Consider the following 23,470-nt stretch of genomic DNA (forward strand, 5'->3'; position numbering starts at 1 on the left):
ATATACCGCAAAATGTCGTAACTTACCTCCAAATACCGTATTTTACCGTAAAATGCCGTAATTTACCATAATTCTTCCAAATACCGTAAATTACGATAATTACCGTAATTGAGATCCGCCAGAGTTAACAAAAAGTATGAAATTATAAGAATACAAGGGACAAAGATTTTTAAAAAGTAAAAATTAAAAAATATTTGAAAGTACTTAATGTGCGTTCTGCAAAAAAATTGGTTATTCAGTCGTGTAATATCTCTTTAATATCACACAATTAAATAATATTTTTAATTGACTTTAACAGCGCACTCCAAGTACGTTCAAGTATTTTTTTTTAATTTTTAAAAATCTCATTTACTTGTTATTTTTATGGTTTCAGACTTTTTTGTAAGAATATTACTTTTAATGCAGCCTGAGATCAATGTTGGACGTGTACTTGGCGCAAGTTTTTACAGAGAATCTGTTTTTCGGGGCGATTGAATTTACTACTTAAATTTTCACGTGAATCTGTACTTTGTTAAATTTTTTAGAAATTCAAAAAATAATTTCTTATTCAAGGCTAACTCATTCCGTTAAAAAAAAAAAAAAAAAAAAACATCACAAGAATTAGAAAACTTAAATTTTCCCTTAACGTTCTCAGTTTGTTTATCTTTTACCCATTAATTTTTTATTTTTGATCAACCTGTTATCCTCTATTTCTACTATCGTAAACAATAAATTAACATTTTAATTTCCTTACTATGATCTTCCACAACAACATTTTAATATTGTTATTTTTAATTTAAAAAATTATTCTATAGTTTTTTTTTCCTATTTTAGTCTTTTGAATTTTAAATTACATGCAACTAAAAAAAAAAAACAAATATCAATATGCTTAAAATTTTTTCATTAATATAGCCAACAACTTTCTTATAAACTTGTTTTTTTTTTTTTTTTATACATAATAAAGTTAGAGGATACCCTGAAATTGACGGAACTATTCAGAGATATTTTATTTCACTAAAAAAAAAAAAAAAAAAGGATTTCTCTTGTTACGTTCTGGGGTATGACCCAAAATAAATTAAAAATATGAATAATTTTTAATTATTTAATTTAACGTTCAGGTTTGACATAATTAGGGTGTCTATAGACCCCAGGCGTGTCCGTCGTCGATCATTAATGATTATGATTTTTTTTTAATATTTGATTAGGGTTATATAATAAATGCTACACCAAATTTAATAAATTTAGGTATGTTTTAATTAATAAAATTAAGGGTTGAGTCAGTCAGTCACCGGACCGAGACCCGGTGACTTAGATGTTCGTCGGCTGACTGCCATCTCCTGGCTCTCGATTTTTCATGCAGTACAAATTAAAAATACAAAGGAAAATTATAAAATTAAATCTTACAACATTGCTCTCAGGTTCCATATGAGAACGTCGAGGCAGTCCAACTCTCATACACGTAGAAAATTATCATGTCTACACGTATGAACTGCGTCGACATTCTTAAAATGCTTATCAGCAATATTTTCGTTGCAAATGGATTGAAATTTAATTTATTTCAATAATTAATTAAATAAACTACACGGAAAGAAAATTATAGGAAGTTTTGCTATGCATTATGGGAATGGTTCCCATAATGGTATGGGAATAGTACCTATACTACTATAGGGATGGTTCCTATATATTATGGGAACCATCCCCATAATAGTATGAGAATAGTTCCCATACCATTATGGGAACCATTCCCATACTATTATGGGAATGAGTCCCATATCATTATGGGAACCATTCCCATAATGGTATGGGAATCATTCCCATACTATTATGGGAATGGTTCTCATATTGGTATAGGAACTATTCCTATGATATTATGGGAACTATTCCCATAATGTTATGGGAACCATCCCTATAATATCATAAAATTTTTTTTTTGCACAATAGTGTAGAAATTTCCCAAAATTTGAATTTTCTTGAATGTTTTGTGCTGACAAAAAATTCTTGTTAAAAATTTTAATGTTTTTTTGCCAAATACGATTTTTTTTTTCAATGTTTGAATTTTTGTTTTTATGTTTAATAATATTTCTGTGTATTGTAGAAGTGATTACCACACTTTTTTAAATTAATTTTTCATGATAATATGGATCCATTCCCATAATATTATAGGAATGGTTCCTATAATAGTATGGGAACTATTCCCATAATATTAAGGGAATGGTTCCTATAATATTATAGAAAGTATTCCTATAATTATAGGAACCATTCCTATAGTGTTATGGGTATCATTCCCATAATTATAGGAACTATTCCTATAATTATGGGAAACATTCCTATAATTATAGGAACTACTCCTATAATTATGGGAAACATTCCTATAATTATAGGAACCGCTCCCATAATTTATGGTCGTAATTCCTATGATGGTATAGAAAAAAATTTCACAAAATTATGGGAACCGCTGCCATAATTTTCTCTCCGTGTATCTATATTATTAAGAGAATAAGGAAAATTTTGTTTCCGCCATATCTATTTAATAGAATTAGTTAATGTTATTAAAATTGGTATCATTAGATAGGTCTTGACTTGAATTTGTGCCTTTTCATACTTTAAACTCTTTTTAATTCCCAAGTATTGAGGTAAATAGATTTATCTATATCATTCGAATCACATTTAAATTACGCGGGAAAAAAGACGATCGTATTTATTTTCTTTAAATAAATTAATACTTTAATTATTCTGTCACTAAATATGACTGAATGTCACTGAATATATCTATATTATTTATATCGCGTTACTTATTCCAAAATGACAGATTTTTATACTTCCTTTTGGTTTTAGGAAGCTTCTCAAAGCCAAAAAAATGTGCATAGAAAAGAAAAGGGTTCATTGACACAAAAAATCTTTACTCGCCTAAAAAAAATTCTTACTTACCCCAAGAAATTTTTTGCAGTGTGAATTGAAAACAAAAATTGATTGAGAACTAGAAAAAATTACTTGGAGCAAGGAATTATTTCTTGACCAAAAAAATCTTTTCTCGCTCCAAGACAATTTTTGTATTTAATTGATAATTCATAAAATTTCTTGGTGCAAATTAAAATTTTGTTGCGTCAAGAAATCCTTTTTTTCTGAGTATTTTATAAATTTAGTAGTGATATGTGGGCAGTCACATTGTGACTGCAGGTTGCTCGTATTTATTTAATTAACTAATTAATTTGACGGTAACGTAACACTCTAATTTTTGAAGCATTGAAAAAATTCACTATTATTAAATTAGAAATGTGATTAAAAAAAAATAACAGCAAAGTTGAAAAATATAAAATCGTAAAATTAATTTCTTAATTAGAAGAAACCCAATAATGCGATTAGTAATTAATTCAAAAGTAATTAATTATCATTTAAATCGAAATAATAATTATTATTCTTAACAATGTCTAATGTCCATTTTAATGACAAAAAAAAACGACATCGTTATCCTCAGACAATAAATGAGCTTACGATATTCCGTCCATGATGACATTCTTCTTTCTCTCTCCCTCTCTTTCTCTTCTATCAAAGTTTGATTTACTTTCAATCCCCAGAGGAAAATTGCAAAGTTACTTCAGCAACTCGATTTTCTTCTACCTTATATACCTTAGCTTCATCAGCAAACGTCTTTCGTCGTTATCCCTGGTACTTAAACTGCTGCTAGATATCGTTGACGGTTTCTTTATTATACTCAGGCTGTATTGTTTTGTGTTTATTATTGATCTCAACGCCTTTCCGTTAGAAGTGATAAGTGAACAAGTTTTCAATTACGCCGTACTTGAAACATTTTCTCATAACATTCTTTTCAGATACATTATTTACATCCTATATATAGTATAAATTTTTTTTTTCTTTGTTATTACAAAATTACCAAACTTTAATTATTAATTATAACACTGATAATATCCTATTGATTCATCGTTAATTGGGTAATAAAATATTCTCATTAAAGTATAGAAATTATTTATCAAAATCCATGACTTTTTTTCTTTATTAAGCTTTAATTAGAGAAAAGAAATGGGGGCAAAACAGACCCCATAAAATATAATATTATTTTTTTTCACTGCATCTCTTTTTTTGTAGTCACTAAATAAGTCTTCGATAGCAATATATGACTCGGTCATAAAAAATAAAAAAAAAATGTTAAAAAATCTAAAAGTGCACACTTTCGCTCGTTTTATTTTTAATTTATAAACAAACAATGAACAAATTGTTGTCGCAACATTTCAATAAAAATTTTCAATTTATATAATTGGCACAGTAGGAAAATATTATTTGTTTATATTTATTGAAATTTTGGTGAAAAATTGAAAAATCTTAAAAAAACTCGAATTTTTGATGAAAAAAATGCGAAAAAATTGCTTAAAAAATCGAAGATATTTGAATCCCACTTTGGAAAAGGGCTTGAAAAATTCGTTTTACAGTCTAGTAAAACATATATTTTTTTCAAGTAAATTCAAAATGTCGGTCTTCAAAAAAAGTCAAAATTTGAGTTAAAATGTAAGAAAAAACGGTGAAAAAGAAAAATTTTTTTTTCGAAAACTACATTTAAATGTGAAGAAAATAGCCACTGCCGAAATGAAATTACGATAATTTAATCAGGAGTTATGAATTTCTGAAAATTACCTCATCGTTATTTTTTCGCGATTTTCAAAAATTCATAACTCCAAGGTTTTGAAAATTAAGGGCTCAAAATTTAGAATTAGGTGTCTTTTCATATGTAAAAAAACATATATCAAATTCAACCGGATCAAAAATATGGTTTTCAAAATCAGGTGATTTGGCATGGAATGACCCATACATATGGGGCATTCCACGCCAAATCAACCACTTTCGAACCCGACACCTTGAGATTTTGCTAAAAATTTTTTTTCTTTGTCTACCCCATCAAAAACGTTTTTCACAATTTTTTCAAATTTTTTCACCCAACCAAAAAAAAGTTATAAATTTTTGAAAAAATGGCTTTTTTTATTTTAAATAGCTATAACTTTTTCAAAATTCGACTGATTGGGACGTTTTTTTTTTCAAAATTTTTGTTTTTAAATGTACTTTTCGAAAAAAAATATAAAAAAATTATTGCAACCTATCTTTATTGTTTTTTTGTAGATTTTTGGAAAAAATCAAAAATTTTTCGATACTTTGACATTTTCTGCTAATCTTGAAATTTTTTCAGAGTGATGTTTTGCCGATTTATATTTTTTTTTTCCAATTGAAAAAAAAACATTTTTTACAACTAGCTTTATTTCTTATAACACCATGCTTAAAATTTTTGAGAGTGCTCAGAGAACTTTTAAATTTGGAAAAAAAAAATAAAAACAATAAATTTAAATGGTAATCATCGAAATAATTTGAATTTTGTTCGAAAAATCAAGTTAAAAAATAGAAGGACCTTTTGAATCATTTTTTTGTATTTTTTTCTGAAAACTACATTGAAAAACGAAGAAAATGAAAAACAAAAGTTTTCATTTGGTCCATTTTTGGACAGATGCTGGCAATTCAAAAAAAATTCCTTCTACACTCATTGTTTTGTGGTTAAAAGAATTTTTTTTTTTAATATAAACTTTCGAGTGGATGGTATTTTTTGACTCTACTGGGTAAAATAAGATATATGATGGCAAAATTCTTTGATAATTCGATCATGAGACCAGTTGCTATAGTCCGATTTCTAAAGAAATCTACCTAAAAATTTGAGAGGACCTGTTTCGCCCTCTTTTTTTCTAATTGAATATTTTATTAAATGTTTATTTTCAATTCAATTTCCTCAAAAAAATCCCATTAAAAATACTTGCATCATTTATTAAATAAAAGTTTAAATTCCACATCTAAATACATCATTTTTTTACGATAACTTTTATCATTTAAATATTTAAGAGATCCCTTAGGATTTTTTTGTGTTTAATGGGTAAATACCCGTAAAACTTTACAAATACAAACGTATATCTATATATAAATGTATATACTTTCAAATTAATTAAAAATACGGCTCTCAGTGTTATTCCCTCGCGAAATGAAATCGTAAACTTTTATTTTCAATACATATATATGAGTTATTTATTTATATATGTATATTTATATATATGTATATCTCTAAAAGCGTATTGTTGTTTTACTCATAAATTAAATAAAACAATAAATATAAAAGTAAATTCAATCCATTTCAATTTATTTTAATTTATAATTCATCTAATTGATTTAATTTGAAGTTACAAAAATATTTTATTTATTTTCATAAATAAAACAAATCAACTACACTACAAAAAATTAAAATTTTTCAAATTACATTTAATAGTAAAATAATATTTTATTTTTTTATAAAACTAAACTTCCAAATAAATTAATTACAAAAAAAAAAAAAGGTGTTTTATATTTTATGCATTCAGTCTTTGAAATTTCTTTATATTTAAGATGATAAGAATTTTTTAACGTAAAGGTAAAACTTTTACCTTTGAAAGTGAAGAAATCCGCGAGGATGCCTTTTATCTTAAAAGCAAAATTGAATATAAAGAAAAAAATAAAACAAAATAAGTAAAACACTCTGGCATAAAAAAAACTTAACGTCATATTCCTCATCGACTTAATATGACTTATACATCAATATAAAAGGCAAGATAAAAGATGAAAGCTCAATTCCATTCATTTTTATGCATTAAAGTTTATGTATATTCTTTTAACATTTAACTATCGATATATGTCATACTTTTTTTTTGTTCAAGCATCTAACATTCTTTATGTACCAATAGGTTTACTGCACAGAGTAATACTATTGAGTGGTTCGGCACTAAGTCCTTGGGCATCAGTACACGATCCTAATAACCTGAGGCGAAAGGTCGGTGAGCAACTTAACTGTTCAATGAACAACGACGAAGAGGACATTGCTGATTGTCTTCGTGGTGTACCACTTCATGTGTTACTTAACATTGAGTTGCCTGAAATCAAGTAATTACTCTGTTTCAATTAACCGTATTCTAAATACTAAATACTGTCTATGGACTACCGACTACTGACTACTAAATGCCTTATTATTAAATATTTATTATCATCAATTTATGACCAATCAGCTAAAGGTGTGCGAATCGGGTTGGAATCGAATTAAATCGAATATAACCCTGTGTAAAAAAAAATCGTTCCAAAAAAATTCCAAAAAAGTTCCGCATGTAGAACTTTTGAACATGAGACAGATTACAACTTCGAATAGAACTTTTTTGAAATGTTAGTAATTTTGACAGTAAAAAAAATAGTTTTTGTCAGCGAATTGAGAGTCAAAAAAGGACGTTCTTGGAAATTTTTTGGAATTTTATATGGACATTCCAAAAAAGTTCCGTAATCACCACTTTTGAACTTTTTCGGAAGCTTAAAAAGAGGTTCCAAAAACATTCAAAAATGGATCAAAAATCATTACTTTACAACCTATTATAGAACTAAAAAAATAGACGTTTCAAAAAAGTTCCAGAATCACCACTTTTGACTTTTTTATGGACAAAAAAAGGCGTTCCAACTAAAGACGTTCCAGAAACATGCCAAAATAGTTCAAAAATCACTACTTTTGAATTTTTTATAGAACAAAAAAAAACGTCCATAAAAAAACCAAAAAAGTTCCACGAACGTCCTATTCTGACTCTAAATTCGCTCATAAAAACGTTTTTTTTTTTACCATCAAAATTACTATCGTTCCAAAAAAGTTCCATTCGAAGTTCTAATCTGTCTCATGTATAGAAGTTCTACATGAGGAACTTTTTTGGAATCTTTTTGGAACGAATTTTTTTTACACGGGTTCGACTCAAAGTTTTAATCGAATGATGTGAATTTTCGAATACTGCGAACTTTCTAACAATTTGATCAAATCTAATTATTCGAATTTTCTAATAATTCAGATTTTCAATTAATTCGATTTTATCGAATTATTCGTAACTTTTCGAATTATTCTTAAATTTTCAAAATATTTTTAACTTTTAAAATTTTTTGATTCGAATCGAGAAAATTCTGATCAGCTTTCAAAATATTAAATTTTTATTTAATAGAGAGATTAGTTTTCAAAGTAACCGAAAATAGTTTTTTTAAAGATTCGTGTCTAAGATCTATTTACTTCTGACAAAAATTTGAACTATTCGATTCGATTCGAATAATTCGTAAGTTTGAAATATTCGCACACCCCAACAATCAAATTTTTTATTTGACATTTAATTTAATTTAAATTAACTGACCTAATTACTCTCCGTTGAAATTCATGACCATTTTTAATTTTCTAAAGCTTAGAAAACTAATCATGCATACGTCAGCGCAGATTTTATTTAAAAAAAAATTAATTTAAATTATACTATGAAATCTAATTATTGTTTGACTCGAACGTAAAATCCTGAGTTTATTATACTTGTCAGAACATACGTTTTTTAAAATAAAACCGCCTTTTTTTATGAGGTTACCATTTTATAAATGTGTCGGCTGGAATTATAAACCATCGGTTTTATGCATAATTTATTTATTGTGATTTAACGAAAAAAATTACAGGTGTGATATTTAATATAGTTCGCTTGTATCAAAATCTAAAGCTAATAGGAATAATAATTAGATCAGTATATTGAGTCTTTTGAAAAATATCATAACTTCCTGATTAAGAAAAGCGATTTCGAAAGATTGAATAAAAATTGTTTTTAATACTTCTTAATTCTTCCGTAAACTTTAAATCCTTCTAATTTTGAAGCATTAAAATCTTTTGAAAAGTTCCGATCCAACTGTTATTCAATAAACTATTTGGGGAGATTTAAAGTTACTCAATTTTCTAAATACTTCACAATAATTTTTAATCACTGAATAATAGTCGAATTTTCGGATTGTTAAAAGACTTAGGACGATTCGATAATCCATAACTAGCGCCAGGATTTTTGCGTTAATTCAAAAATAATTAATACTTAGTGGTGTGAAAAGTTTTATATTACGGGGAAAATATTGGTCTTATAAAAAAATTTTTCAAACAAAAGTTGTAGGAAATTTAATTTTCTAAAACAAATGTCTCTTATAATTTTTTCTTAGGACTAATAAGAAAGCCGTAATTTCAAAATTAAGATTTTCATAATTAATCAAATTTTGAATCATTCATTATGAATCTTAATTTTTGAATTACGGTGGAAATATTGATCGTATAAGAAAATCATAGGAGACATTTTTTTAATAAAATTAAATTTCCGACAACTTTTGTTCGAAAAATTTTTTTATAAGACCAATAGTTTCGCCGTAATATCAAACATTTGAACTACTCATTTCAAAAATAAGGCAAAAATCTTGTCTCTATACATAACTTTTTTAAATCTTTTTAAATACTTTTCAATCACTTAGTAATCATTGAATTCCACTTTATACGGAGATTCAGAAGAATTCGAAATTATTAAAATTTTCAGATACTTTCAATTTTTTTTTTAATAGCTAAATAGTACTGAGTTTTCGCAATAAAAGAAAAAAAATATATTATAGATTTATGCCACGCATTGGACCTGCGTTGCCAATATATCAAAACAATCCAGATCCAGCGATGGACATGGAACGAGCAAGTGATGCATTTATTAAGGTTCCACTTATACTCGGTGTAACGACTGCCGAGGCTTACCTAGATTTCAATGACAATGAAATACAATTTGGCTTTGAAGAGAATCAGCGTAATCGGATTTTACGAACGTACATCAGAAATGCATATTACTATCATTTAAATGAAATACTGTCAGCTGTGAGAAACGAGTACACTGATTGGGATAAACCAATAATACATCCAGTTAATTTAATGGAATATACTATGGAGGCTCTCAGTGATGGACACACTGTTGCTCCGCTTATGAGAGTTGCATTTTATCATGCACGACGTGGTGCCAATACTTACTTTTACCACTTTAACTATCAATCCAAGGACAGTAAATTTCCGCAGGTAACAAAAATTTATTTATTTATTTATTTAACGCCCCTCGGCAATTATACATATTAGTAGGGCTGTACATCTAAACCGGCCTAACCGGTTAAAAAAGTTAACCAGGTTAATTAGCTGGTTAGCTGGTCAGCTTAGCTAATTTAACCGGTTAACTTCATTAGCTTGGCTAAGCAGCCAAAGGCTTAACCGGTTAACTCAAATTAGCTAGGCTAATTAGCTGAGGGTTTAACCGGTTAAATGGTTAATTTTTTTTTTTCATCTATTCGCTACTTTATCTTAGAAAATGTATAGGAAATATCATATTTCTTTAATTTTAGACCGAAAAAGCTATAACAAAAAATTTATACTATTAGTTCAAAAAAAATTCACTCCAATTTTTCGAATTATTTAATTAAAAATATATCGCTTTACTAATGCCAAAAAGGTGTATCTCAAAATATACGCCCTTTTGGCTCTGGTGAACCAAAAAGGCGTATTAACAAATTTTTTTTTTCGGATAAACTTGGGAATGTTACAACAAAATATATCCAGAAAAAAACGAAAATAAAATTTTTTTTGACATACGTCTTTTTGGCTTTAGTAACGCGATATATTTTTAATTGAATAATTCGAAAAATTGGAGTGATTTTTTTTTAACTAATAGTATAAATTTTTTGTTATAGCTTTTTCGGTCTAAAATTAAAGAAATATGATATTTCCTATACATTTTCTAAGATAAAGTAGCGAATAGATGAAAAAAAAAAATTAACCATTTAACCGGTTAAGCCTTTGGCTGCTTAGCCAAGCTAATGAAGTTAACCGGTTAAATTAGCTAAGCTGACGAGCTAACCAGCTAATTAACCTGGTTAACTTTTTTAACCGGTTAAGCCGGTTTAGATGTACAGCCCTACATATTAGTAATAACAAATATAATATAATATAAAGTGTGAATAATTAATCATCATCGTAACTTTAACAACAATAATAACCAAAAACAAAAAAAAATCGTAACCAGAATTCTCAGTTTAAAATTGCCCTTCTAGCTTTCTTCTTGCAACTGTCCGATGATGCTCGAAAAAAATCTACTTCTGAGGCATCTTCATTGATAATTTTGAAAATTCTGTATAGTGGAGAGCGTGTCGAAAAACGCGATCTTACTATAGGAATCTCCATTATCCTATTAGATCTCAAGTTTATATTTGGCACAGCAAAACCCAACATACCAAGCAGCTCTAACCCGCATAAAAAAAATGTATATTTTTATTTTATATACGAAAATATATAATTATATAAAACGGCAAAAATTTATGTATGCTTGAATATAATGTTCATATAACTTGAAAGTATATTTTTTCTTATAACATAAACTATAAAAGAAAATATATATTTTATTATAGAGCATTGTATATTTTCAAAATATAATTTGCCGGTTATAAATTACAATATAACGAAATATAATCGAGACATATATTTTAAAGTATAGTAACTGTTATAAAAAAAAAAAATAATTTTCATTATACTTTTCCAACATATCGCATTATATATTGGATAATATACTTAAAAATATATAATATAAATATTTTTTTAATCGGCAAAATGAACATTCAATTTATCACTTTAACTCAGAAAAGAAAATAAAGGTACAGATTAATGAAGAAAGAACAGATATCTCAGTACATATTAAGTAGATCTGACCATAGATGTTTATATGTAAGTGTGCGTTTCAATCAGGGGATGTCAACCTATGACTCTGACTATAAAAAACTGAATTAAACTTTTTTAGGTTTAAAAGATGATATAGGCTTGGAATAAACCTTTTAGACTTAAAATTTTCTAAGTCGATAATATATATTAGCTTATATATTAACATTATAAAATTACTTATGTGTTTATAATATAATTTTCAATATATATGGAGTTCATATAGCTTGAATATATCCCAACATGTAATATTATATATCATATTTGTATATTTTGAAAATATATAATTATATAATTAAAACGGCAAAAAAATAGTTATTTTAATAGATATGACTTCTTATATAAATAATTATATTGTAATATAAACTGTGTTATATTATTCAGTATAATTTTAGGATATTCATTTTTTTCATGCGGGGAGGCATCAAGATGCCCATTGATAATATTAAACCCACAGCACAGTGTTAGATATTTTCTCCTATCAGCTAAGGAAGATAGCCCTTCTTGCTATTTCGGTATCTGATATGTCTTAAAAATTTCCTTTGAACCAATTCCAATTTTTCAATCTGATTGTTATAAATCGGATCCCATATGACACATCCATATTCCAGCACTGGTCTCACTAAAGAGCAAAATAGTTTGATTAACGCGTTATCCTGCTTGAAATCGCTACTAGACCTCAACGGACTACCCAGAGTTTTATTGGCCTTAGCAACTACATTGTTCAGAAGTCCTCCATAAGTTAGCTTGCTATCAATATATATCTAAATCTCTTATTTCATCAACTTGTGGGACAACATCATTCTTGATGAAGTGAAAATTTATTTATATTTTCATTTTTCTCGTATTTTTTTTTTGACGATTACAAATATTTATTTTAAAAAATTTAATAAACGATAGAAAAAGAAAAAAATATTTTCCACGACTGGAGAAAATATTTATTTAACCTGTTTTTTTTTTTGTCTAAATAAATACACCGTAGTTTTTATTTAAACAAAAAATAGTCTCAGCTCTTTTAAAGCTTACAGATAAAAAAAAAAGCTGTAAAAATAAGCGCGGAAGAACGAAAGTATTCAAATGAGCACTTTCACACACCGAAATATACATTTTTTTTAAATTTATTTTTTTATACACCTTTAACTTTTCTTCGATGAATAATAGATATCTCAGCGGTAAAGTTAATTCAGACTTTAAATTGAATTTTTTTTACAAAAAAAAAGAATTTACTGAAAAGAATTTTTAGTTTTAAAATTCTCTGATTGATATTAGCATCCAGACAGTTTCCGCGTAGATTTACTTTTCAAAGAATTGTTGGTAAAAAAAAGTTCATAAACTTGTTTTTTTTTTCCTTAATCGTCTAATTTACATTTTTCCATTTGTTTGTTGGTGGTTTGTTTGTTTGTTTTGTTTTTTTAAATTTAATTTGAGAAAAAAAATTTGTAACTAATTCGAAGTTTAGTTATCAGAATAATATTATAGATAATACTAGTAACTTAATATAAACTGTTAAATTTGTCAAGCAAGACAAGTTTCCATGTTCGATAACGATGACTAAACACTCCGTAACTAGAAAGGAAACTTGTGCTAGCAAACGCTTTCAACTGTAGTTACACTCAAGTTCAAAGTTAATACTATGCTGGAAAATTGGCAAGCTGATCATAATAACGCTAGTTTTTTTTATCATTAAATCAAAACAAATATTAGTAAATCCAAAAGTGCACACCTTAATCGCTCATTTTATTTTTAATCATCACTTTTATTTTATAATATTAATTTATGTTTTTTTATTATGAATTTTTATTCAGCTTATAAATTATCAATTTGAAATTTTTATTTCTTATTTTCAGTCTAATATTTTTTTTAAATATCCCGCCTTTTTGTCTTAGATGTCGCTCTTTTTTTCAAACCTGTTACGCGCTAGTGCTGCTGCCAGTAGTTGGTGGCGAGAAAAAATGAAAAAAATCAGTTTTACGTTTTTAATTAATTACAATTAAACTAAAAGGATTCAGATAGTGATTTTTCATAGGGTTCTTGTGATAAAAAATACAAAGATAATAAAAAAAAAGTTTGGCCGATTAATTGCGTCTATCGAGAGTTATCGTGTTTACGAAGTTTCATACGTAACAATTGGCAGCACTGGTTTCTTGAGTTTAAATAATTTATTTTAAACCAATAAAATAACGAATCGACTTAATATTAGGTTCAAATTATTCCTTAATAAAATCTATATGCTAGTATACAACTTGACTTATTTTGGTGTAATTAAAAGAGTGAAGAAATATTTTTGTGTGAGTAAAATAGTCGGAAAAAAAAGCACTTTCGCGCTTGAGGTGTGCAGAAGTTATATTACGTTGATTCAAATTATTATCTGTAATAAACTTTCTAAAAATTAATTAGAGAAATTTTCACTAAATCAAACAGCCGCTCATTTTCTAATTACTAAACTAGTACAGTTTTCAAAATCAATTAATAGTTTCAATTTGCACTGATAGTAGTGTCAGACTCAAAAGTTAAAAAATTCTCTATTTTGCGAGTGACGTAATTTTCCACTATTAAATTAGTGAAAATTATTTTAACTTTTATCTCAGTAAAAATAAATTAACTGTGCGCTCTCAGAATTCATCTTATCAAACATTTGTATCGTTTTCAATTTAATTATCAACTATTGCACAACTCAATTGCGAAGCAATGAGATGGGTTCTGCTACCGCTTATTCACGCTTAGACGGTGGCATTGCCCAGGCCAGGATAAACTATTGGGCTAGCCCGTGACAGTGCCCAATATTTAGGATGGTTATTTCGGGCGGCCGGTAGCAGCGTTCAAAAATAGGAAATTATACAGGTGGAATATCGGGGTGGCTAATGGCACCCAAAATAAAGAGTTTGTTGATTTAAAATCAATTATGGGGCTATTTTAATAAATCGAGTGTAAAAATACAGACCAATATAGATTAGATCGGTTTCAGCAGAGTACCAGTATGTGCTAAGTCTTCAGACTATTTGATTTCCTTTGAACACGGTATAATTATATTATAAAAAAAAAATCAATACAGTGTTGCATCTCAGGTTCCGAGGCAGTTGAATTCTCATCTGTATAGACACTTGTTTTGTCTACTAATGGACTGCGTCGACGTTCTAAAAATGCTTTTATAACGATTTCAGACGAGGGTGAAGTTGACTGTCGGGGTCGAAGGCGAGGGCTGACCTCACCCGAAGTCTGAAATCATTTCTTGTCCCGTACCAAGCACTATGATTTTTTTTTATCACGTGCATTGTTAATCGGATTGTCAACGTCTGGGGCCAGTTGAATCAGGCTAATTTCTGACCGTTAACGAGACAAGAAAATAGTATAGGGGAGAGAGGGGCAGAGTGGACCCCTTAAGGAAAATAATTATTATATTATTCATTTTTTTTATGCGTTTACTTCTTTTTAGACCCTTGATACTTATTTTCACTTCATTATGCTGCGTCCATTAAAATTGAAAAATCAAAATTTTTTGCCCCACTTTGCCCCCTCCTCCCCTATTACACACCATGGAAAGAAAGTATGACATTGCAACCCATATATGCGAACACTCGGATTAGAATTTTCTACTTCTCTCCCTGATGTGTGTGCTATTTTTTCGCCGGATCCGCACCCGAAAATTTAAATTTGTGTCTCTGTTTGGGAAAATAATAACGCATGCGCTAATTTTTATCATTTGTTTTCTCATAGTTAAAAAGAAAAGAGCGACTTTTTTCCCTCAAAACAGGGCAGGAATGTAACTTTCGATGCAGATATGGTAAAAAATATACAATAGAACTTTCAAAAAAACTTTGAATAATATTGTAAGAATAAATGCATAAAATTATTCTTTGCTTGTTGTAAATATTTAAACAATATAATAAAAGAGCATGTAATTAACAAAAACGTATATACCGAACAAGTATATATTTACAAACGGAGATGGAAGAGTCAAGAAACTAAAATGACGTGGACTAATTAATTTAACGTCAAGTTGTAAATTTGATTAACTTGACGCATACTATCAAGCTAAAGAGTAAAAATTGTTGATATCTCAAAAGGCTGGAAAAATAAACACGCAATTTCCTCTTGATTTACATTTAAAATAATAAGAAAAATTAAGTATTAATTAATTACTTAATTAATTAATTCATAAAAAAAAACAATTACGCAACTTTTATAAGTACTCGTAAAAATTTCTTATCAAAAAATATGTGATTCTATAATCTTAGTAGTTGTAAGCTGCTTTGAATATAAAATATATATATTTTGCAATACAACGGTAATAAGATTAAATACGTAATTAGAGGTAATTAAGAAATGGATGAATGAATGTACATAAAACTTTGTAAGATTTACTTGATAACAATACTAACATAATTTAATGATCAATATTCGTAAAAAAAGTTTCCAACACTCCGAAGTATTAATATACAGTACGAAGAGTTGAGACTGATATAATTGGGGATAAATAATAAATCGTTTCTCTATAATTAAATTTTCATCCCCAATGAATGTGTGATTTATTTTTAATTTGAAAAGAATGTATGAAGTGATGTACGATCATAGGGATGAATACTTACTTATTTGGCTATTACGTTGCTGGGTCTGCGAAATACAGTCCGCGTCACTTAGATAGCCTCACCTATTTTTTTCAATACCTGATTCTTAATCAAAATTTTTCCTTCCTTCCGCAAATCATAAAAGTGATAGTTACATCCATCAGACCCATCTAAATTCAATTTTATTTCATCTGAAAAAATTACTTGTAGCCATTTATCTATCCAACTCATATGTTCTTTTACAAATAAAAGTCGTGCTGATGTGTGTTTTTGATTCAAAGCCGATTTTTTATTCAATTTCATTCTCTTCAGATGCTTTGACCGTCTTATCACGCTTGTTACGGTTGAAATAGATGCTGCTGTTCCAACTTCTGTCGCTATTTGCCTCACAGTCTTAATGGAATTAGATGCCGCGCGAATTATCATTCGACGTTCCCTTGGCGTTGTTGCGAATTTCGTTCGACCTTTATAATTTTTTCCGTAGTTTTCATTGTTTTTCACGAAATTATTAATAACTTTAGCACTTCTATTCACTCTTCTAGCGATTTCATGATGAGAAAAAATTTTGATTAAGTAAAAAATTAATTTTATTAATTTCTTCAATACTTAACATTTTATTGCGCCCCATTTTATATAGTAACCAATTTTGGTGTTTCAAATCGATTTTAATTTATTCACCGCGCTATAAAATTGCAACATAATAATACGAAAATGAAACGCATTAGTTCCTTTGCGTAATAAATTTGACTGAGGCAATCCATGTGACGAACTGCCGACCAGTGGCATGTCCCCCTCACGATATCCTCGCTTTGTTTCTCGAACACTAACAACAGATCTTGTTCTGTCTTAAATAAGTAACATAAAATATACAGATAATTTTATAAATCAGCTAGTAAAGAATCAGTTATTGAAAAACAATCGGTGAGGCAATCCAGAATGAACACCAATAAATGATGATTTTAATATTATATGAAATAATTTAAGAATTAATTTTAATTTTTTTTTTTTTCCAGCGATTGGGTAGTGTACGTGGTGAAGACATACCTTATATATTTGGATTACCATTGATATCTGGTGGAGCATTTTTCCCTCACAATTACAGTCGGCAGGATCAAGGTGTCGCTGAAGCCATACTCACGTTTCTTACTAATTTTGCTAAAACTGGAAATCCCAATTTACCTCATAATATTGAGTCTGTTGATTATGGAACCGAGAGAGAAAAAGCTCGATTCCGAGGACTTAATTGGGAACAATATGAAACTGAATCACAATCTTATTTAACGATAGGTAATAAGAAAAAATAATTATAATTAAAAATTACAAAAGTTTATTTTTTTAGCAGTAGGAAAAAAATAATTCTTTTGAAGTCATAAATTTTTAACTCAATCTCAAAAAATCACGCAAGCCAGTTTTTGGTATTTTATAATTTTAACAAAAAAAGAGAAAATTTAGTAGCAAAGCCCTGCTGGGGGGTTGAAGAAGGGAAGCTCCCACTCGAACTTTTTTTCTTATTATCATTTTCTTAAAAAATTATGGATATGAAAAATTGTAAATATAAAAATTTTAAATACTGAATTCTCTGACAGATCCGAATTACGATAAATAACCGTAATTTACCACATTTTCTGAAATTAACCGTAAGATGCGATATTTTACGGCAAGTATGCTATATTTTGCGGTAACTTACAGCAATTTACCGGGATATGCGGTAATGTACAGTAAAATACGGCAATGTTACCATTTTTACAGTTTTACACTGCTATACTTTGCTTTACAGAAAAATACTATAGACTTGCCGCAACTTTACGGTAAATTACCGCAAATTCGCGGTAAAAATACCATAGTTTTGCCGTAAAATAACCTACTTTACTGTAATTTCCCATAATTTGGGTTCGCTAGGGTTTCAAAATTGGAGAAAAATGATTCCCTGGCAGATTAGAATTACGGTAATTACCGTAATTTACGGTATTTGCAAGAATTACTGTATTTTACGGTAAAATACGGCATTCTACGATAGACCTACGGTGTTTCGCAGCAAAAGTGCGGTATTTTTACTGTCGATTTGCAGTAAGAGAATGGTAATTTACCGTAAAATTGCGGCAATCCTAGGGTACTTCATTGTAAAGTAAAGTATTGCACTGTGGAAACTGTAAAAATATAAAAACACGCGGTGCTCACGGTAAAAATTCCTCAAAGTTGACGTATTTTACCGCAATTCACCGTAAAATACCATAATTGACTGTAATTTGCCATAATTAAAATCTGCCAGGGTTTTGAAATTGAGGAAAAATGATTTCCTGGTGGATCCGAATTACGGTAACTACCGTAATTTACGGTATTCGTAAGAATTGCGGTACTTTACAGTAAAATATGGAATTCTACGGTAAACCTACGGTGTTTCGCAGCAAAAGTGTGGTATTTTTACTGGCAATTTGCAGTAAGAGAATAGTAATTTACCGTAAAATTGCTGCAAACCTGCGGTATTTTACCGTCAAGTAAATTATTGCACTCTCCTGTAGTGGATCCGAATTATGGTAATTACCAATTGCGGTAAAATGTGGTGAAATACCGTAAATTGCGGTAAAATATCGCAAATCGTGGTATAATACTGTAGAGTGCCGTAAATTTTTACCTGTATTGCGGTAATTTTTCCGGATTCCATGAATTGCGGTAAATTACGGTAATTACCGTAATTTGCCTGATTCGGATCCTCTAGAGTGTGAAAACTGTAAAAATATAAAAAAGATGCGGTGCTCGCGGTAAAAATTCCGGAAATCGCCGTATTTTACTGTAATTCACCGTGAAATACCGTAAATTACGGCAAATTTGCCGTAGAAATATAGTATTTTACGGCAAAATGCGGTAAATTACTGTAATTCGGATTCGCCAGAGAATTACCTCCGAAATAAATATTTTTCAGTAAATTATCATCATTTCTATCTCGATTATTAAAAAGAAATATTCAATTTAAATTTAAAAATAAATCCTTTGTTCAGTAACTACTGAGTAAAAATAAAAGTCTGCTAGATGTACAGAAACGGGTTATTTTTTGTGCTAAAAGAACTAATCCGCTTTCTATAAAAATAATATGCTTACAGTCTTGACGCTTTCATCGATCCAATTAATTTTTTTATTTTATATTCTTTTGTTCTCAACATATATAATACCCTACAACTTTTTTAAATAGCTGTAATGCTTAATTTATTTATAAACACAACTTCTATAAATCTACAAACAGAGATTGAGAATAATAAAGTATTTTTAAAAATAAATATAATAAATATGAACATAATTCCTGTTAATTAAATTTACTTTCATTGTTTCCTTTTGTTCTTAAATAATAAATGTTAATATTTTTTCATTTCAGCTCTCAAACCAAAAGTAAAGAGTCATTATCGTGGTCATAAAATGGCAATGTGGTTAAATTTAATACCGCAGTTGCATCAACCGGGTGATGAGGATGTATCAATGAGACATCATCATTTTCGTGAGCATGGAGATCATTTTTATTCAGGTATAACATATCTTTATATATATTATACATTTTAATAATAAAATGAATCCGAAATTTGGATGCCTCGAAATATTAGGGGGCAAAATGGGTCCCCCAAAGTTTTTAACATGAAAAGTGTTGGGGGGGGGTAAAATGGGCCACTGAGGCAAAATGGACCCCTCAAAATTTTTAACATGAAAAGTGTTGGGGGGAGGGGGTAAAATGGGCTGTCTAGATTTTGAAAACCTACGAATATTTTTTAGCCAAACGGGTTCCTAAAATTTTTTTAACAGATATGATTAAAGAATTATGATAAGGGGTAAACTAGGTCACGAGTTCAACAGCATTACTAACTATAATTTTTTTCAAAAACAATTTATTCTATATAATCGAAAATAATTAAAATATAAGCAATCAAGTAATGAAATTAAGTTATTTATAGGTCCAAATTTTCACTATCAACTCTTTTTTATACTAAACACACAGCAAAAAGTTTCAAAACACAAAACAAGCGACAAACATACATTGAGTTTTGTTGGGGGCCCGTTTTCCCAACTTTTCAGGATTTTTTAATTTTCATAGACACAGCAAATTAACATCAAAAACTCAGCAGAAGAAAAAAAAGTGAAACAAGCTGAAAAACTCGCATTATAAAAATTTTTTGAGGGGGCCCATTTCGCCCCACATTTTATAATTTTTTATTTTTAATGGACAGAACAAATTAAGGTCAAATACTTGGCAAGGAGTAAAAAAAAATAATACAAGTGAAAAAAACTGAGGATTTGACAATTTTTTTCTTAAGGGGCCCATTTTGCCCCCCTTCCCCTTCCCCTATGTGTATGTGTAGCTTTCGGTGCAGTGCGCTGTTGCCAGTTTTCAATATGGGAAAGTTCACCTAAATAATTTTCAGTATCTCAGATTAAAAAATTAATAATTAATTAAAAAATTCGATAACACTAACTTTTTATAACAAATCTCTACACTATATATTTCAAAGAATATTTTAAAACAATATTTATTAGTTATGGTATCTTCTTAAATAATATAAGTGTAAAATTTAAAACAAAAAAAAAATCTGATCTGCCATAAGACTGTATGTTAAAAATTTAATTTTCAATCGTTAATAACTTTTCAAAATGATCCATAACGAGCTTCCAAATTTTTAGGAAAAATTAGTATATACTTAAACTTATCAAAACTAAAAAATAAAAATTTTTATCTACTATCAAGGCTCATTGATGAACATCCTTAAATACGGGATCCTAACAGATTAAAATCATATAATTATACCATTTTATCTGCTGTTAAAAATTACTCACTAGTAGAGTAAAATATAGTCTAGTGATATTAATATTTCATCGAAAATCATTAAAAGTTTAAATAGAAAATACTAATTTTTTGGAATAGCCCAGGATTACTCGAAATCGCATAGTAATTTTCATCAAACAATTCTTTCCGTGTGCATTCGTACTCTCAGCCATTATCTCAAAAATAGTCAGAATAGCTTTCTAGGACCTCAAAACGTCGATATCTGTTCAAAACTCGGTTTTCGAAACCGACAAATTCCCATTTTTTTTTAAATTTTAAATTTTCTTAGCGGAAAGTTCAAAAATTAATTATATTAAATTAAATCAGTTCATACAAATATTAATTAAAAAGTAATTACGGTAATTAACTAAAGTCAGTATGCAAATTGATAAAAGAATAATTAATACTTTATCAAATTAAAATTAATCACTGTAATTAAATATAGTAATAATTAAACATTCCATTCATATTTAATAACGTTGCATACCAAATATTAAATTAAAATCCCAAGTTAATTTTCATGAATATTTTCATAAATTGACAATAAAATCGACAAAGTAATACTTGAAAAAAAAAAAAAAAATAAACAATGATAATAATTAAATTTTACAGGAACTGTGCGCGATGAATGGCACACACCAGTGCCACTGTTTGATCCAACAAGGACAAGCACAATGTCGACATCATGCACAACTCAAACAGACGATCAAATAACAGAAGACATGACTGCAATATTAAATAACAATAACGACGACGCGGAATTACTTCAAAGATTAGCGTCGCGTCACTATTACAGCACAACAACCGCACTAGCAATAACTGTCGGTGTCGGATGCATTCTATTGGTACTAAATATGTTAATATTCGCTGGTATTTATTACCAACGTGATCGTGATAAAAAACGGGCATCATTGGGATGTATGACCAATGGTCAAGAATCGTTAGCGATGACGACACGTCCGTCAATAAAATCAATCGACAATAATTCAACTGCTGGTCAAGAACCGCCGCCTTCGTACACAACGTTGGCGAGAAATACAAACAATACTTTGAAAAATCAGCAACAAGAACAGAAGCAACAGCAACAACAACAACAACAACATCAGCATCAGCATGATGTTGATAATAATATTTCAATGCCAACGATTATGACGAATCAGCAAATAAATAACGATAACGATAATGATAATGATAATGATGATAATGACAATGATGATAACAATGACAGTGATGATGTTAATAATGAACAAGTTATTAAAAATACTTATATTAACTCGTCATCGACACATAGTAATAAAGACTTAATAATGCCTCCTAAACCACCGGTTAGAACGACTAGTTCATTAAGTACTGGGGTGGGGGCTGGGGGTGGGGGCGGTACTATTAAAAAACGTGTGCAAATTCAAGAGATAACTGTATAGCATTAGGGGTTGCCCCAAGCGGGCACGATTAAATCCAAGCACGTTACTTTTAATGAAGATAATAATACGATTCAAGATACACGTTTTTAATTTTTTTTTTACTATTAGATTCGTTAATTAAAAATTTTTTTATTTCTGATGGAGATTATTTTATTTTTATTTTAGAATGTTGGTATAATTTAAAGGGTGAAAAAAAAATGGACTTTTGTAAAATAGTATATTGTGTGACAAGGGATGAAACAAGACGATTTCAGACTAATGGTAATAATTACCATTCTAGATGGTAATCAGTCCTATTTTTTAAAGGATGGGAATCGATACTATGTAGCATGGAAATGATTACCATTCTTCTGGTAATATTTATCATATTACATAGTAATCATGCTACTGGTAAATATCACTTTGTAGCATAGTAATCAAAGCCATGCTAGAATGCTACTGAGTCCTATGCTGTATAGCGTGAAAGCAGTTTAAATATTAAGTGCTGCTATATAGTATATACGTCCAACATATAAATTATGACATGACCATAATTCTAACAGATGACATTTCATTGCGATTTATTAAAAAAAAAAATAAAACAACTTAAAAAAAAAACGTTACATGTAATAGTTTTTCATAAAAAAATAAAGGTATTATTGAATGTGTGGAATAATTTTCAATCAGTTAAAATTTTTTAAATCAGTTAAAAATTTATTTATTATTAATTAAATAACCTAATTTTTTAATTATAAAAGCTTATTTTAATATTAACCTTACTGCCTTAAATTGGAAGCAGCTTCATCGAAATTGTAATAATTCCAATGTAGCATAGGAATAACCCGCCCGATGAAAAAAGATTTTATACAATTGTATAGAATTATATATCAATTATATATGGACTATATATAGACTATATATAATTGGATAGAAAAAATGGCCCGATCCAATTGTATACAATTTGTATAGAAAATTGTATACAATTCTATACAAATTGTATACAATTCTATATAATTATATACAATTCTATACAATTCTATATATTGCAATTATATAGAAATGTATATAATTATATAGAATTGTATATAATTTGTATAAAATTGTATATAATTAT

At 28.6% G+C, this 23,470-nt stretch overlaps 1 protein-coding gene across 1 annotated transcript in view; it reads left to right on the plus strand.

Annotated features, from left to right (window-relative positions):
* LOC130675428 (neuroligin-4, X-linked-like) overlaps nucleotides 1-23,199 on the plus strand; it is a 263,594-nt gene extending 240,395 nt beyond the window's left edge. Inside the window, exons 7-11 of the mRNA XM_057481119.1 lie at nucleotides 6,741-6,936; nucleotides 9,466-9,910; nucleotides 17,169-17,442; nucleotides 19,523-19,669; nucleotides 21,569-23,199. Of these exons, the coding sequence (XP_057337102.1) occupies nucleotides 6,741-6,936; nucleotides 9,466-9,910; nucleotides 17,169-17,442; nucleotides 19,523-19,669; nucleotides 21,569-22,377 (1,871 nt within the window). The 3' untranslated portion in view covers nucleotides 22,378-23,199. The remainder of the gene's footprint in view (nucleotides 1-6,740; nucleotides 6,937-9,465; nucleotides 9,911-17,168; nucleotides 17,443-19,522; nucleotides 19,670-21,568) is intronic.
* The last annotated feature ends 271 nt before the right edge of the window (nucleotides 23,200-23,470 follow it).

Source organism: Microplitis mediator, chromosome 10 (assembly GCF_029852145.1).
Source record: "Microplitis mediator isolate UGA2020A chromosome 10, iyMicMedi2.1, whole genome shotgun sequence".
NCBI lineage: Eukaryota > Metazoa > Arthropoda > Insecta > Hymenoptera > Braconidae > Microplitis > Microplitis mediator.